The following is a 15,312-nucleotide window of genomic DNA, read 5'->3' on the forward strand; positions in this document are numbered from 1 at the left end:
GTAAGGAAAGACGAAACTTACTATTTTACAATAAGAGTCTTTCCCGTGGGTCGCTTTCAACAAAGCACAGTTGATGCTTCACCGGTACCATTTCACGAGCGGAGCTTCCGTAAAATGATGGTTTTCGACCTCGGAAGCCAGACCCTTCATTCCGATGCTCAATTCATTGTAATTTGTGAGATGTCCCACACTTCACAGCATAGCACTTCCGCGCAGACGAGCTCTCATGACCCGGAGCCAAGCATTTTTGATGAACTTCTCTCCCCGAATTTGTGTCAATCAGACCTTGGAGCTTACCCACTGTTTGTTGCCGTGGCAAGTCCGGTACTGAGAGAATCAATTCCACGTTTGCGGAGGAGGTAAATGTGCCACTGAATGAGAGCGAAGAACGGAGCCTTCTCATAAAACTCCACTGGGGCAGACAAATTTAAGAAGGAGGTTCTTAGGAACGAAAGAAATGGTCTGCCCTATGAATAACATTCTCGTGGTTGATATAAGCCTGGCACATACAGCAGGGTTGTCCTACAACTCTTATAGATTGTCATCATTGGCGGTTTTCTTTTCGTATGTCACAGAGGAGGTAGCTATTGTGGCAGTGATCGATAAAGCCGGCTAGCTGTGTCATGGGTGACTTAAATGAAGCTGTCGAAGTGGCTAGAAAAGAGGTGGTTGATGGTAATCCCTTCGTAGGCTATTACGTGGGATGTCAGCGAACTTGCGTATAATTTGGAATGTTGGTACTCGCAGAGAAAGGCCTTGAAGAACCATAAAATGTGAATGGAATCACGGCGGATGCAAGACGGAAAATCATGGTATCGCAATCTTGCTTTTGCGAGCAGGTGGTGACAGATCGGATGACGCGTCAACAAAGATGATGAGCAGGAGTGGTGTGCCTGGGCGCCTGATCAACTCTCCAGGCAGTCGGCCTTGATTTCCTGATCAGGTAATGTCCATGCATGCATTGCGTGTCTGCCATCGACTCCCTTATCTCAGATAAAGGCACATCTTTCCAGCCAGATGTGCTGCATTGATCAATACAGTCCACTCTTCTCACAGATTAAAAAATGCATCGGTCGTGCATTCTCGCCTTGATCTCCGCCATAGGAGCTGCCACCTCTCCTCTTGCCGCTGACAGCGTTCCCCCCGAACCTGTCCAGAATGCGAACCACATCTTCAACGCCATCCACTCGTCCATGAGACAATGGGGCTCGGCACTCAACCACAACGGCATGTCATTTTTCCTGGCAGAAATGCCACAGGGAATCAAGCTCTACCACGGTGACGGCCATCCAGAGCACATCACCGGAGTCCGATGGCTGGCCTTCGACCCCGAGCATGCATTTGCCTTCGCGCGATCAGGACCGAAGCGACCCGAGACACCTCCGAAACTGTCATCTGGCTCCCAGCAAGTGATGGGCGGAGACCAAGATGGACCAGCCGGGGAAGACAATGGCGGATGGCTCCACACCTACACTACGGCCAAGAATCTTCGCCTCATTCTTATCGATGGAATGTCAGCTGGCAAATCCAAGATTGGGACTCTCGACCTGCAGGACCGGGTGCTGTTTGCAGATGAGATCAACGGTGGCGTCTTGCAGGAGAATGCGCGTGCAGAGGCCGTGTGTCGAATTGCAAGGGAAGAGTGGCATGATCGGGTGGATGGGGTTATTCGGCTGGCTTCGGGGTTCGAGGTGATTCTCTGCAACTCAGAACAGAACCTGGAGCCTGTTCATGTGGCGAGAGTGAGGTCTTCTAGTCCGAGGAAAGGGGACAATGAGAAGAAGGGAGGGAAACCGACCGAGGTCCTCCAAGTGATGAGGACCAGGTACAATGGCATCGGCGGTGAGCGGGTGGTCTTGAACTACGATCATTTCGTTACGGCTTACAACCATTCCCTGAATCTTTTTCCGGACGACAGCACCGTCCCACGTCTTAACCACCTTCCATTTGCAGAGTTGAAACCCATCCGCAAGAGCCTCACATCCCTCGTAATGGCGCATGATGTCGGACACAGACAGGTAGCCTGGCAAGCGATCACTGATATGATTGTCCAGAAGTACAGCCACCCGCTGCGTGAGCTGGCTTCAAGACACCACCACCACCATCACGGCTTGTTCTCTCTGGTTGCAGAGGTTGCACGCATTTGGAATACATTCGTCGATCAGGACAACAGAGATGTTGACGAAGAAATGGAGAGATGCGCAACTCAGTTCATCCCTACCAATGCTGCTGATGACTCGCTTGCTTATCGTGCGGTTTATGCTGTTAGCAGTCGAATCTGCGCTTCGTTGGTCGAAGTCCTGGAGGCGAAAGAATATGATTTCGCGGTTGATGTCTTGCAATCACTGATGGACTATTTGAGCTGGGCAGTGTGGAAGGAGTGCCACGGCTGCCATGACGATGAGTTTTGTCAAATCCCGATCTGGCCTCAGGGATCGTGGGACGACTTTGAGCACCCGCGTTGTCGGAAATTTGAATCAGCGTACCAGGGTCCCAATGATTTCTGGGGACCCGTGTGGAGATGAGAGGACTTGCTTACATTTGAAAATCGAGTATAGGTGCAGTTGGCTGAACGTGCCACCAAGCTGCAATTTATGTTGGACATTTGACGCATTTACTGTGGTTTTAACCCATTTATGATTGACTTTATAACTCAAATTAAGTATAATGTCAAACGTGGGATGAAGCATCGTCTAAATGAACAACCCCTCCAATCATGCATGCACGTCCGGCAGTCCCGTAACATAGAACAACACAGCCTCGGGCCCCTTCATAAAATACTTCCCCTCTCCCATCCCACCCCACTCTCTCCACAACACATACCACTACTAAAGTACAACAACGACAACCACAATCGCACCTCAAACCTCTCCAAACCCAAACCTCTCCACCCCCAAGCACTACCTACTACCACTCACGCACCCCCCAACCATGCCCGCCGTTCTCCCACCAAACTACACCCTCCACCAGGGCTACCCCCGCCGTCGAATCCTACCTCCACCTCCGCCACACCAAGAAATACCCGAAACCACCAACCGCCCAACAAGCCGAATCCGCCCTCCGGGGAAGCTGGTACGGCTGCTACATCACCTACACGGCACCAGCTCTATCTTCCACCCCCGACAACCCCACCACCACCAACCCGGAAACGCAAAAAACCGGCGAAGTGGTCGCCATGGCCCGCCTCATCAGCGACGGAATCTGCACCTTCCACCTGACGGACCTGCTCGTCGCCGCGGACCACAAGTACAAGAAGCTGGGGAACGTGGTCGTGGCGCATCTCCGGGGGAAGATACGCGAGTATGTGGTCGGCTTGGGGATGGGCGAAAAAGATAAAGAAGGAAAGGAGGAGGAGGAGGAGGAGGAGGCTGCCCTTCGGAGCACGGAGGTCACGATGCTGGTGCATGCGTGGCCGGAGGAGCACGAGATCTATTATGCGGAGGGGTTTGTGGAGGCGTGGCCGCCGTCGAGGGGGATGGTGTTGGATTGGAGGCAGATTCGTGATCTTGATTTTGATGAATGATTTGGGCATGGATGGGGTGGCTGTGGGTGAGCTGGGATTGATTGGAGAGCTAATGTGGGTGACACGGGGTTGAGTCTATGTGATCGATGAATTTATGGCGATGGGACAGATCCAGACTCCAATTGCTACTTAATCCGAGTTAAAAAGATGAAGCGGGCGTAATGTAATGGTCATTGCTGTAAAATTGACATCCTCAGGCATCAAGCCGGCACTAATACTCATCCGACTCATCGCCATCATCCTCCTCCTCCCCCTCCTCCACATCCCCCTCAAACTCCTCCCACTCATCATCATCCAAATCATCGAAATCATCATACCCGGGAAATCCGGCCTCATCCTCATCATCCGACCCGACCAACATCTGCACATACATCTCCTGCAACAACTCGCGGAACGCCTGCTCATGGCCCTCGGCCAGCGCCAGCCGCTCGCGCAGCACCTTCTTAGGCTCCCACTTAGTGGGATCCATGAGCTCCTCCTCGGTCTCGAACAGCGTATCGGCCAGGGTATTGGCAAAGAAGCCCATGAGCAGCGTGCTGACGCCCAAGACATACTCCGTCGAGCAGCTCCAGCCGGACTCGTCGCGGGCCAAGCGCGTCGCCAACCCGGCCACGTCCTTCGTGCGCAGCAACTCCCCGAAGTCGCTCTCGGGGAGACCCTGGATCGCTCCCTCGGCGCCCTCAGCCGCGTAGCGGATCAGCGCGCGCGTCTCGTCCCAGTCGACCGTGTGGCGGTCGCAGAGCAGCATCAATAGGATCGAGGTCGGGCACTCATTGTGCCGGGTCTCGCCGGCCAGAACACCGTGGAATGCGGCGGCCTCGGCCTCCAGCCGGCCGTGGAAGGGCGTCCAGAAGGCCGTGTGCCACGGGTCCGCGGCGGTCGAGGACGGGTGCTTGGCGGCTTCCTCCTGGATCCCCGTGGGCAGGTACTTCTGGTACCGCGTGACGGCCCAGACGCTGTAGAGGTTGTCGAGCTCCTCGCCGAGCTTGACCTTGGTGGCGAGGTCGAAGGAGAGGTTGACGGGGGCGGCGGGGCTGCTGAGACTGCCGCCGGTGGGCTCGAGCGACTGCTCGTACTGCATCATGCGCATCGCGGCGTTGACGTTGCCCGGTTCCTCGAGGAGCGTCTCGCATGCTTGCTGGTAGGTGTGCAGCAGCTCGGCTTGCTCGGCGGACAGCTGCAGGCCTGGGTGGTGCTCTAGGGCCTCGGCGTAGCTGAGGCGCTCCTTCAGGCCTTTCTTGTTGGTCGTGGAGAGCTCCTTGTAGGGCGTCGGAGGGGCGAGGTAGCGAAGCGGATTCATCTTGTTTTTTTACCTTTCGGTGCGCTTATTCTTTTGTGGTGTGTTGATGATCCCCTACGGTGGCTGTAACTTATGGCGGTAAGAAAAGAATCTGTCGGGTTGCGCGCGCACGGGCCAGGGTCCACTGTTTTCAGGAACGGGTACGGGTACGGTACCGGTGGGTCGGGGCTGCAAAGCTTAAGGGCTGGACCGGACATTTGCAAAGCATCGCAATTAACAATTTACAGTAGACCGGTGTATTATGGTTCAAAGAAATGGAAGACACATTCATTCTTGGTACTATGGCAGAAATTAACAACATTCTGGTGCGGCTTGTCTGACTCAGTACATGTACACGGGCATCGCCCGAGTCAGAATACTTCCCAGACCTAGACAATCGCTAGATCACTCTCGCCACCTGAAGCGTTCTTCGCGCAGGAGTGCATTGATTGTGTTCAGATGCCCGAGCAATTCTGGGAATTCATCACACATACTCGGATCAAGGATAAATTGCCTCAATTCCTCTTCTTCCGATCCGAAACATCCTCGATCAACCGACGCACATGTGCACTTAACCCAGGCCCTTCTTTCCATGGCGGGATCACCGGGATTGTGGGATCGATTCCCAGAATGGTCTTCAGGCTGCTGAGACGCTGCTCTCTCTCCAATGATCTCAAGGATTCCACCTGCTTGTCGAAATTCTCGTTCTGGTTTTTCTCATATGCGTTGATCCGGAGATGCTCCAACCTGGGCGGCAACCGATCAGCAAGCTGGTATTCATCGTCTCTCGCGTTCCCCACCCCCCTCGCCATGTACAACAGGTACTGAATCTCCAGATACAAGTGCTTCAAGGCGGAGAAGTCGGCCAAAGAACCGGCTTGGTCCCAAATCCAGATCGGCAGCTTCACTTGCCCATCGATCAAAGCCATCTCATGCGCAATTCGGATTGCTCCCATTTGTCCGTGTTTCTCGAAATCCTCACTTAGGCCAAGAAGAATCCGTTCTACCGTATCTGTATTAAGATCTATGTATGCGGCATCTATATGTAGAAGCTCCAAGGTTGTACGGTGGACCAAAAGCGCTTGGAAGACGATTCGAAATGCGGTCAATGTACCTCTAAGGTCGCGACCGACTAACTCGGCCCCGATGGAGCATCCAAACTCTCGGAGCTGCTTGCAAAACAGATGATTCTTGCCAAGTCCATGCTGTCGACCGTCGTGTGCTCGATCCGGATACGGGTAATATTGGACGAGGCAAAGGGGACCCCGTGATTACCGACGACGTTTGTTCTCAGCCCATCCATGCCAATCGACTCAATCGATGGAAGACGGCGAAAGAGATTTATGAAGTCAAAGACGTCCGTCTCAAGAATGGCTTCATCTTCTATCCAGGATGTGTCGCACGTCTCGTCGATAAAGTATACGTCGCGAAGCTTTCTCAGGAGCTTCGGCCCTCGGGCACCCGGGAACGTGTACCTGTTGTTGATTTGGTGCAGAAGCCAATGCAAAGGGAGCCTTATACGCTTGTGGTTGACGGAGTCTGTCTGCCAGGGCACGAAAATCTGGCTGGGAAAGGGCTGGGAGAGGGCCATGGATTCTACCTCCGGTGCCACGGAGATAAGAAGTGCTGTCAGAACCTGCGCGAGAAGGGGCTCGTGGCAACGAAAAAGCCTAGATTGGGTTTGGGGGTAAGCACTGAAATGATTGCAGCTCAAGGGAGGGGGCCGGCTGACCTGGCTGGATGATTGGCTGGATGTCTGACTAGATGAAACTCCTCTTTTTCCCTGCGATGGGTGACACCGGAGATCTGCTTAACTATCGTGATCAGGGGTTCAATCCCACGGTCAGGGAATCCTGCTCTGTAGATTGCAGCTCGGATCATTTCCATGTTTTCCTCAGCTGGTGATGACGCATCGAATTCACAGGAGGGTGGGTGCCGGTAGGTCATCGTCACAGTCTCCCAGTACTCAATATGACGCGCATAGCGGCCTAGAGATGGCTGTTTCAGGATGTCGATCAGGGCCGCGAAGGCGCTCTCAAGATGCTTGGAATTGTTTGTAATGCGGATCTGGCGGAACCTCTCACGGGCCCTCATATCACACGCCTGGTAGAGATGGGAAGACTGTGCAGCCAACACCGCAATGTCATCGTAGGACTGTAGAAAAGAGATAATATGGAGTATGATCTCGGTCGGGAGATTCGTGAGTTGACCCATCTTTGGCAGCGTGATCAGCCTGAGCGTGTGTATGCCCTTATTAATGGAAATAGAAATCCCCCCTGCATGAACGATCGAACGATCGAACAGATTTTGTTATTGTTTTTGCGTTCTCAGAAGCCCACAGTACGAGCACAAATTCTCACGGAAACGCACTGTCCCAGGCAACCATCTGCGGGACAGTTGATATCAAGACCCTGCAGCACGGGTCGTCTGTCTCGTGAAGAACAGCGTTAACAAGTGATAGGAGATGCAGTAGTGATCAAACTGCTGTGGTGGTAGCTGGGCATGCACGATCAGAATGTATTGCTTGATATGTAGGTAGGAAAGAGTGCAAGGTTGTAAGAAGTATGGTCACAGTGAAAGAGAAAGAAGTCAAAGGAGACAACTCTTTCTGTGCGATATGGATCATAACAGGAGTCTCTTATTACCGAAAAGGGGCAAGCGCCTTCTCCCGTCTAACACTCCCAAAGCTTCGCTCACATTTCCTCTGCCTAGTGACTTCTGCAATTTACACAAAGGGCAAACCAGAAGCCTGACATGGCAGATCTGTCAGCAAGATAAGAGCCAAGAGTTATGACAACATGTATCCTTGAGCCACCCTTGCAAAGAAGTTAAAAACATGAAGACATAGAGCGTCGATCGGTTCCCAACAATTGCTTCTCACTCAAAGGCTGGGTCGCAGGACTGCTACATCAGGAAGATGCTTCGCAGATGGCATCTCGCAACATCGCTGCCCTACCCATCGATCCGGAAGGGAATCGAAGAATTCCAACAGCCACCATCCAGCCAATCCCCAGTGACATTCCGAACAGGAACATCTTTGCCAAACTCAAGGATAACGCCCCCTCCAGGCGCACTGCCATTGAACGCAGTCCATCCTACAGTGGTGTTGATTGTCGAGGCATCTTTGAGGTATGCTAGGAAGAAATCCTGCATCGTCTCCGAGGTTTTGACCTCGAGCTCGGTGATATTGCCGACATCCAGCATATAGGTGCCGAATATCATGAGGAGATCAGTCCAGTGAAAGGCGCCGAGCCAGGGGACTGGGCTGATGTTACTGAAGTTTCCTGCGAGAAGACAATTGTTAGCCCCAGACCATTTACCTAGGGTGACGAACGTCTACTTGCCGGCCCAATAATATCGGTAGGTGTCAAGGCCGATGGACGCGCGAAGCTCCGAGTCAGAACGTGCAAGACAGTCGGACAATCCTTCTTCTTCGGCAACGTATGTACTGTTCTGATCCGGAAACTCCCTGGCGGCGTCAGATCGAATCGACGGTCCCGGAGCAACCTTCCTCTGAGAATATCGCTCGGTCTCATTCGAGAAGATGTATCTTTCATCGGCTAGATTGCAGGATTAGCCCGACAGTCGAAGGCTGAGGGAGCTAAACTCACGAATATAGTTAGTAAAAGCAATCGAAGGCGTAGCGTTGTAGCGGTTAATGTATTCCTCAATCTGCACCCAGGAAACCTGTCGCATACACTCAAGCTCGGCTTCGTAGTCGTCTCCATAATTACATCCAAGTCCCTTGGCAACAATGTCAAAATCTTGATAAACATCACCGGCCGTTGCCAGGTCCAGGGTGGCCGATGCACCTTGCGAGATCACTCCGAACTTGGCAGCGAGAGGGTCGTCGGGGAACGCAAGAGTATACAGATGCGTCAAGATACCTCCTTGCGATTGACCCCACAGCTAGTTGCCCAATCAGAGATTAGATATAGTAGAGGATAATCCTGAAAATCGTACCATTATGTTTTCAGCATCTCCTCCAAAAGATTCGATATTCTCGTAGGCCCATTCGACTGCAGCTCTGACATCTAGCAGGGTCAAAGAGGTCTCATTCAATGCCCGGGATTTGGGATCTGCAAACAAGGTCAGTCCAATGTCTCTCTTGGTAGTAAGGTCAACCCACTCCCGAAGATATTCGATCGATAATTGATGGTAATAACAATGTGCTCCTGAGATCGCGAGACCCAATGTGCCGGCAGCTGAGAGGGAATATCAATTCCACCTGTGATACCGCCGCCACCTGTTACGAACAACGCCACCGGGAGTTTAGAGGTGCGAATTGCTGAAGCAGGCGTCCAGATAGCCATTGATAAACAATCTTCGGCCGACGACCAGGCAGTGGAGCCTTGATCCAATTTCTCGCCGATGTTGAGCAGCACATTGGGTGGCTCGTAGGTATTCCAGAAACTGGCTGGCGCAGTCACGTACTGAGGACAAGCTGTCAAGGATGTGAGTAGACGCCGAGGAACAAATTTTAAGGGTACCGTAGGTAGTTACCTGGGCCATAAAAGGTAGAATCGATCCGCTTCTTGGACCTTTGCGGCTTTTGCGGAGGCATCCAACGTAGATCCCCAACGGGAGGCTAAGAAGACAAGATCAACATGCGGTATGAGAATCGTCCGAGAAAAGCTTGAATGTACCTGCGCATATGGAACTCGAAGGAATTGTCGAACATTGGGGTAGGTATCATTGAGCATGCCAATGAAAGTTCCAGTGTGCGTCTCGACAGTCAAGTTCGACCAGTTCGACAAGGTGCGTGGGGCTTCCCATGTGAAATTCGCATAGTAAGGGTCTTCTGCACTGGCTGATACCAGAGTGGCCAAGCTCAGAAGACTAAGACTAGAATACCTCATGACGCTGAGAAAGATCTATGGCAATACGATTTATGCAAATGAGACTCCGTAGCATACAACGACAGGGGAAAAAACACGGAAGTAGGGCCCATTTTTATAGGCCTACCCCATGACATAGCGGCCCTAAGCTCAACTCCATTGTAGACGAATCCTTGTTTTGAACGCAGTATACAAGGGATCTTGCGGGATGGCACCACTTTTGCCTGCAATGTGGGGTTGCAAAAGGCGGGGAAATCTTGCGGAGACCATCCACCTTGTCCATGAACGGCAATCATAGCCGGTTTCCGCTGTAGACCCGGACGAAGAGACTTGAAACAGTAAACTTCACGACGAATGGTTGCTTGAAGGCCGGATTATCCCGCGGTGTCATAAAAGCATGGTCCCCTGCTCGGATCATCGGATGATGAGGGAAAAGATAATATCCGGATCATTGAACAGCTCAAGCTTTTCTTGGGCATGATTGACATACGGGCCGCCGAGGTCGGTTCAAGAAGCCTAAATGGGCTGATTAAAAAAAGGCTCCCTTGCAAAAGCTGGTACACTTTTCTAATGCGGTGACCGTTCTGCTAGGGATGATGCGCACTTCTAGTGTCACAAAGGCTTCATGTCTCTCAAACAGTCATCTCAACAACATCGGCAACGGTAGCCTAAGCAGCTGGAACAAGAGATAGCCCTTCAACATACAAGGCTCTTATTGGGTAATGCACATTCGTGATGGACACCATCCACTAGATGCTGATCGCGCAGCATGATTCAGGTTCCTTTGCCCAACCCAGGCCTTTTCAGGTCAAGTTTGCCCAGCAAAGCTACGCCAGCCGCCAGGGAATCCGACTTGATGGGAAGGACTTTCGATCGAATCTTTCGTGCGCAGAAAAATAGTAGTATGCTATGCCTTGAACCATTTAGATTAGCTTCCTATCTTTATCAAGATTCCGAGAATGGCTACCTCTACGAGGAGTCGCATTTGTGACTGGCAAGGCAGTGGACGGGCGACCAAACCTATTCCCTCCAACTGCATACAGGCCAGAGAACCTTTTTTCGATACTCCCAACTCACAAACTCGTGTCTCGAGAACACCCATGAAGCTCTAGACGTAATCATTACCAGAAGTAGGCAGTATTGTTCATCAAATTGACTACTGCTTTGAAGAAAAAGCATTGCAGTCTTGAAGGATGGTGAAACCCAGAGATCCCTGCGTTCATCAAACAACTAGTATGAAATAGGCCATGAGATCTTTGTGCAAACAACCCAAACATTGTGAAGAGCAGGCAACTTAGGATACTGCAAGGTATTGCCTATTGATCTGGACTGGTAGATGCTTGGGTGCTTAATGCCTTAGTGCTCATTCCTCCTATGTCGATATTCAGTTATGCATTTAACTGAGTTGTGAAAAATACGCATCTTCCTTTTCCTGTTTGTACAATCAAAAATGAAGCGCAAAGAGCCCGAGTGTCGCCCACAATAAAAACTTCTAGACAGTTTCAGACCAAGTTTTACCTGTTGAGGGGACCTATATTGTGACAAAATACGTCTCCACTCTTGCATGACACTGATCAAGATGTCAGTCGCCTAGCTAATCTGTGTTATCATAGACGATGAGAACAGATCTGATCAGGACAGAAGGTAAGGTTGAAGTCCAGCTCAGAGAGATCCGTAGTGAAAGATGATCTTTTAAGTGAATATGTCAGATGGCCCTGTAGAAGTAACACAGAATGAATCACTGTCACTTCAGCAACTCGGTCACTGAATCAATATCATTGCCTCCGTACTCAGTAACTGCCTGTCTCTCGCTCCTCCAATACTTCCTGCCTTGACAATGACACTCTACAACGTCTCTCAAGATCAGTATCACTCATACGAAGCTGGACTTTGACACGATTGCTCACAATATCCTGGTTGAAGATCTCACGCACACCCTCGCAGGTTGCTTTAACCGAGGGGTGGGAAAAACACGTTACGAAGATCAAAGTACGTATCCTTCATGGCGCGATTGAAGATGCATACGCTAACCGATCATGTCTCTAGACAAGCAAAAGGGCCACAGTCAAGCGTTCCCAAACCCCGTATCTCACACGCCAAGCGGAGACTCCGTCCGATATTCCTCACAAAACCCGCGCACTTCGCTCCGTCTAGTCAGACTGTCCGAGAATGGAGGACCTGACCAAGGGCTACAGAAGTGACTTTTCCGGGCTGCGCCCTTTTGAAAGAGCGGCGGCAGTCAGAAAGGTCCAGGGCGAGATCCTCGCTGGACTCCCGCTCAACACCCTCTACGTCGTGCTCTACGTTCGCGCCGACCCTCCCATCGCCAACGACTTCCACTGGGGTCTCTATATCCACACTGACCCCTCCAGTGGCTTCAAGTACCATGTGAAGAACCCGAGCACCGACGGCAAGGGATGGCTTGCGGACCACGGCAGAACTTCAGGTCTCTTGAAGTCTAACCTTCTTTGTGTTACCATTCAGATCGCACGCGTGCCTGGCGATAAAGTCGCTCAAGTCGATCCCATCATGAGGTTCTATGATGGAAACCTGAACGCGATGCCTGGTATCACTTGCCGCATTTGGGCGCTTGCAATTCTGCAGAAGCTCATGGACCAGGGCATTGTCAAATGCAGCAGTGTCAAGGACCTGGAGGCGGAGTGTTTGTCAGTGGGGAACCATTACATGGTTGATGCTGCAAACTCTCGCCAGCCACGCCCAATTGTGAAGTCGCGCGTGTGTCTTTGAAGTGTGGCCATTGCGGGCTCTTCTCGGGGGAGTACGCAATACAGAGCTTTACCACGCTGGAAGACACTTCTCGGTGATCTTAATTTGGCTGCTGTGCGTTTTCATTTGATTTTCATACTAGGTATTGGCTGTGATTAATTTTTTGCTCGTCGAAAAGTACGTAGCACTAGCTCAATACAAAAATTTCTCCTTGAGAGCCTCCTCGATCAAGTATGCAGACATGATACGGCAGCCACAGTAATCTGCAGGAATGAAGATCGAATATGCAAATCAAGAATGTACCGGAAGGCAAGCTGATGAACAGCCGCCCCGGAAACTTAGCACCTATTGTCCTAGAGGAAGGCATAAGAGTCCACCGTCAAGTTGTTTAGAGCACGATCATAATCCAGTTCCTCAAGATACTCAGAGCCTCCAATCCAAGACACTGCTCGGAACCACCAGGAATTCCTCCCGAATCGCATAGCTGTGGTGAACTCCCAGTATTCTGGATACCAACCCGCAGACTCCCAGTCGAGAAACCCAGTTAGGTGACCATCGTCACCGACAAGGATATTATGGGCTTTTAAGTCACCTTGGCTGAAAACCATTCTATACTTTCGTTGATCTAATTTCTTTGCCGTTGCCAGGGTTTTCTCAAACTCGGCTTGTGATTTGAAAGCATGATTTGAAGCCGTGGATAGCAGAAAGTCATGCAACTGTGTCTGATCTGTGAATGGTCCCATGATATGATGGGGAACGCGTTGACTTCGTAGACAAGTTCCGATCGCTGATGAGACCCAATTTTGGCGTGAGGAAGGGGGCGTCCACAAGCGCATGGTCTGCACGCACGTCTTCAGCTCCTGTAGCCACGGCTCCTCGCTCTCCGGATCATATTCTGTATCCTCCCAGTTATTCAAGTCGATTCCTGGGAGTCGAGTCATCAGGATCGAGACTCTTCGGTTGCAATCTGGAAAAGGATGTTCGCCATAATTCAGAACTTTTGGCACAGGCAATCCACCGGCTCTTGCCATCTGTGTAGCGACCGCTTCCTCGACGCTGCTGCGGTCTGTCCATTTGATCACGAGTCCGAATGGTAGTGGAATGATATTGTAGTCGAAATGGATTCCGAACCACGAGCAGTACCACTGGGAGAAGTAGCGTAGCGCTCTGTGCACGAGACCCCATGCTAGCCTGATGGGTTTCCAGGAAACACGAGGTACTGGAGGTGTGGTTGGGGAGACGGTGAAAGGAGCCCGACAAGGCCACGTATAGTCAGGACGTAATATCGATGGCAAGAATGATGTCGCCATGATTGTTCGTTGGTGAAGTGTTGTCGAAGGTAAGTAAGATAGTTGTTGTTGTCTTTGTAGATCGGGTGGAATCTATGGTGATCCGCCAGGCCCACCTTCCGTTCTGCCGCCGTTGACCGTCTCGGTTTAGCCTCAGCTATACTTCAGTCTTGGTCGTCAACTCTCCACGCTCTTTACTCGCTCACTGTTTACTGTATGCCTCAGACCCTGGACTAACTTTTCCAAGTCACAAAGCTTCAACAGACAAAGCAAGCTGTGTTCGGTCAATCCTGATGATTATTCACGGCTGGAGGATATGCTCTTCCCTACGTGTCGAGAAATTTCACCATTTATCTCTGATGCGGCATCGCACATAATTCGTTCTATACAAAAGAGTCTCTCTGGTCCTCGAAGATCTTTGTCTGAAATTCATATCATGGTTCTTGGATTTGCACGTACAAAGACTGATTGTTGGGAAATGGGAGTACTCAAGTCCATACCCTTGGATGATCTACCAGCATAGGCCTTTCGAGTCAGCTCCCTCCACCCTATAGATGGAACGTCGAACTAATGCTTGGTACCTCACAGGCGACTACCATGGATCCCAATCCGCTACCGCTACTGAGCGCACTTTCCTCGACTGCGCTTCCGGGCTACTGCTCGAGGCAGTCACCGACGACTACCTAGTACCTAGTATCATTGTTGCGACCCTAAGAGACGTGCCTGGCAATTTGTCCGCTACAAGTCGGTGCTCTTCACTATCACTTTCATACCCGAGATACCTCTTATTTTTAGCTGTTATACCAAAGATATCATTACCTAATTCAGCTTTCCTCTTGATCTGCGCGATGTCTGGTCCCTCGAACCATGCTTTTCGGTAAGTAAACCACCCACAAAGTTTCCCACCGACGGAGCTTCAGTTCGACTAACCAGCTTTACAAAGCCCCAGAAGTTCTACAAAGACCTGGATACAACGGATGACTGCCCTCTCACCTCGTGTGCGTGTCTCGACTGGAGACCCCTCTTACTACAGCCGCGATCGCCTTAGCAGCCTTCCTATAGAACTATTATATATGATAGCCGACTTCCTGCTACCACAAGATGAAGCATCCCTTTCGATATGCAGCCATTATCTATATAATATCTTCGGATGTTTCCCTTTCCCTTGCCGACAGAATGCCTCAAGAAACATATTTCTCCAAAGAATGGCTCGAGACCTTCCCGAGTACGTCTACTGCACTTCCTGCTACTGTCTACACTCAAAGAACACTCTGGGTCCACCGGGACCTCTTAACCAGCCTTCGATCCTTTGGAATAAGCACGGTATACTTGATTACGATCATTCCTGGGCCCTTAGAAGAACCACTGTGGCCTTTTCTGCCGCATATCGTTTCAGGGGCATTCACCTTCACTTGGCGCTGAAGAGGTATCATTGCGGGCCTGCGCATGGGGTGTCTACGAAATGGCTATCCTACATCCAGGTCAATCGGGACCCGGCGTCGCCTGGAACAAAATTGTTCTCGGCTGACGTGCAAATACTTCCAAAACTGCACCGCGTGTGCCTTCGCATACAAACCTGGTTCTTGGCCAATCCCAATAACTTGTATTACATGTGGACTATTCCATTTCCACTTTGTGACCATCTGTTCGTCCCTG

At 51.1% G+C, this 15,312-nt stretch overlaps 7 protein-coding genes across 7 annotated transcripts; 2 read left to right on the plus strand and 5 right to left on the minus strand.

Annotated features, from left to right (window-relative positions):
- The first annotated feature begins 713 nt into the window (after positions 1 to 713).
- Positions 714 to 2,815, plus strand: BO66DRAFT_251323 (uncharacterized protein). Its single transcript, XM_025642962.1, has one exon. It carries the CDS (start codon positions 1,065 to 1,067, stop codon positions 2,523 to 2,525), a length of 1,461 nt encoding a protein of 486 aa, XP_025506783.1. The 5' UTR covers positions 714 to 1,064; the 3' UTR covers positions 2,526 to 2,815.
- On the minus strand, positions 2,816 to 3,633 carry BO66DRAFT_251272 (uncharacterized protein). Its single transcript, XM_025642961.1, has one exon. It carries the CDS (start codon positions 3,530 to 3,532, stop codon positions 3,107 to 3,109), a length of 426 nt encoding a protein of 141 aa, XP_025506784.1. The 5' UTR covers positions 3,533 to 3,633; the 3' UTR covers positions 2,816 to 3,106.
- Positions 3,634 to 3,734: 101 nt separating this feature from the next.
- Positions 3,735 to 5,075, minus strand: BO66DRAFT_368325 (uncharacterized protein; the record flags this gene model as incomplete). The annotated part of the gene is made up of 1 exon (XM_025645333.1): positions 3,735 to 5,075. Exon 1 carries the CDS (start codon positions 4,821 to 4,823, stop codon positions 3,735 to 3,737), a length of 1,089 nt encoding a protein of 362 aa, XP_025506785.1. The 5' UTR covers positions 4,824 to 5,075.
- Positions 5,076 to 5,317: 242 nt separating this feature from the next.
- BO66DRAFT_435856 (uncharacterized protein) lies at positions 5,318 to 7,016 on the minus strand (the record flags this gene model as incomplete). Its single annotated transcript, XM_025650886.1, has 3 exons — positions 5,318 to 5,805; positions 5,940 to 6,472; positions 6,535 to 7,016. The coding sequence occupies 3 exons, from the start codon at positions 7,014 to 7,016 to the stop codon at positions 5,318 to 5,320; spliced, it is 1,503 nt and encodes a 500-aa protein (XP_025506786.1).
- A 451-nt stretch (positions 7,017 to 7,467) lies between these two features.
- Positions 7,468 to 9,661, minus strand: BO66DRAFT_418447 (alpha/beta-hydrolase; the record flags this gene model as incomplete). Its single annotated transcript, XM_025649743.1, has 7 exons — positions 7,468 to 8,086; positions 8,147 to 8,362; positions 8,414 to 8,711; positions 8,766 to 8,881; positions 8,932 to 9,246; positions 9,306 to 9,390; positions 9,449 to 9,661. The coding sequence occupies 7 exons, from the start codon at positions 9,659 to 9,661 to the stop codon at positions 7,755 to 7,757; spliced, it is 1,575 nt and encodes a 524-aa protein (XP_025506787.1). The 3' UTR covers positions 7,468 to 7,754.
- A 2,148-nt stretch (positions 9,662 to 11,809) lies between these two features.
- BO66DRAFT_316300 (uncharacterized protein) lies at positions 11,810 to 12,388 on the plus strand (the record flags this gene model as incomplete). Its single annotated transcript, XM_025643504.1, has 1 exon — positions 11,810 to 12,388. The coding sequence occupies one exon, from the start codon at positions 11,810 to 11,812 to the stop codon at positions 12,386 to 12,388; it is 579 nt and encodes a 192-aa protein (XP_025506788.1).
- Positions 12,389 to 12,533: 145 nt separating this feature from the next.
- On the minus strand, positions 12,534 to 13,677 carry BO66DRAFT_368332 (aminoglycoside phosphotransferase family protein; the record flags this gene model as incomplete). The annotated part of the gene is made up of 1 exon (XM_025645334.1): positions 12,534 to 13,677. The coding sequence occupies one exon, from the start codon at positions 13,675 to 13,677 to the stop codon at positions 12,721 to 12,723; it is 957 nt and encodes a 318-aa protein (XP_025506789.1). The 3' UTR covers positions 12,534 to 12,720.
- Between the last annotated feature and the right edge of the window lie 1,635 nt (positions 13,678 to 15,312).

This window comes from Aspergillus aculeatinus (genome assembly GCF_003184765.1).
Source record: "Aspergillus aculeatinus CBS 121060 unplaced genomic scaffold BO66scaffold_9, whole genome shotgun sequence".
NCBI classification, from domain to species: domain Eukaryota; kingdom Fungi; phylum Ascomycota; class Eurotiomycetes; order Eurotiales; family Aspergillaceae; genus Aspergillus; species Aspergillus aculeatinus.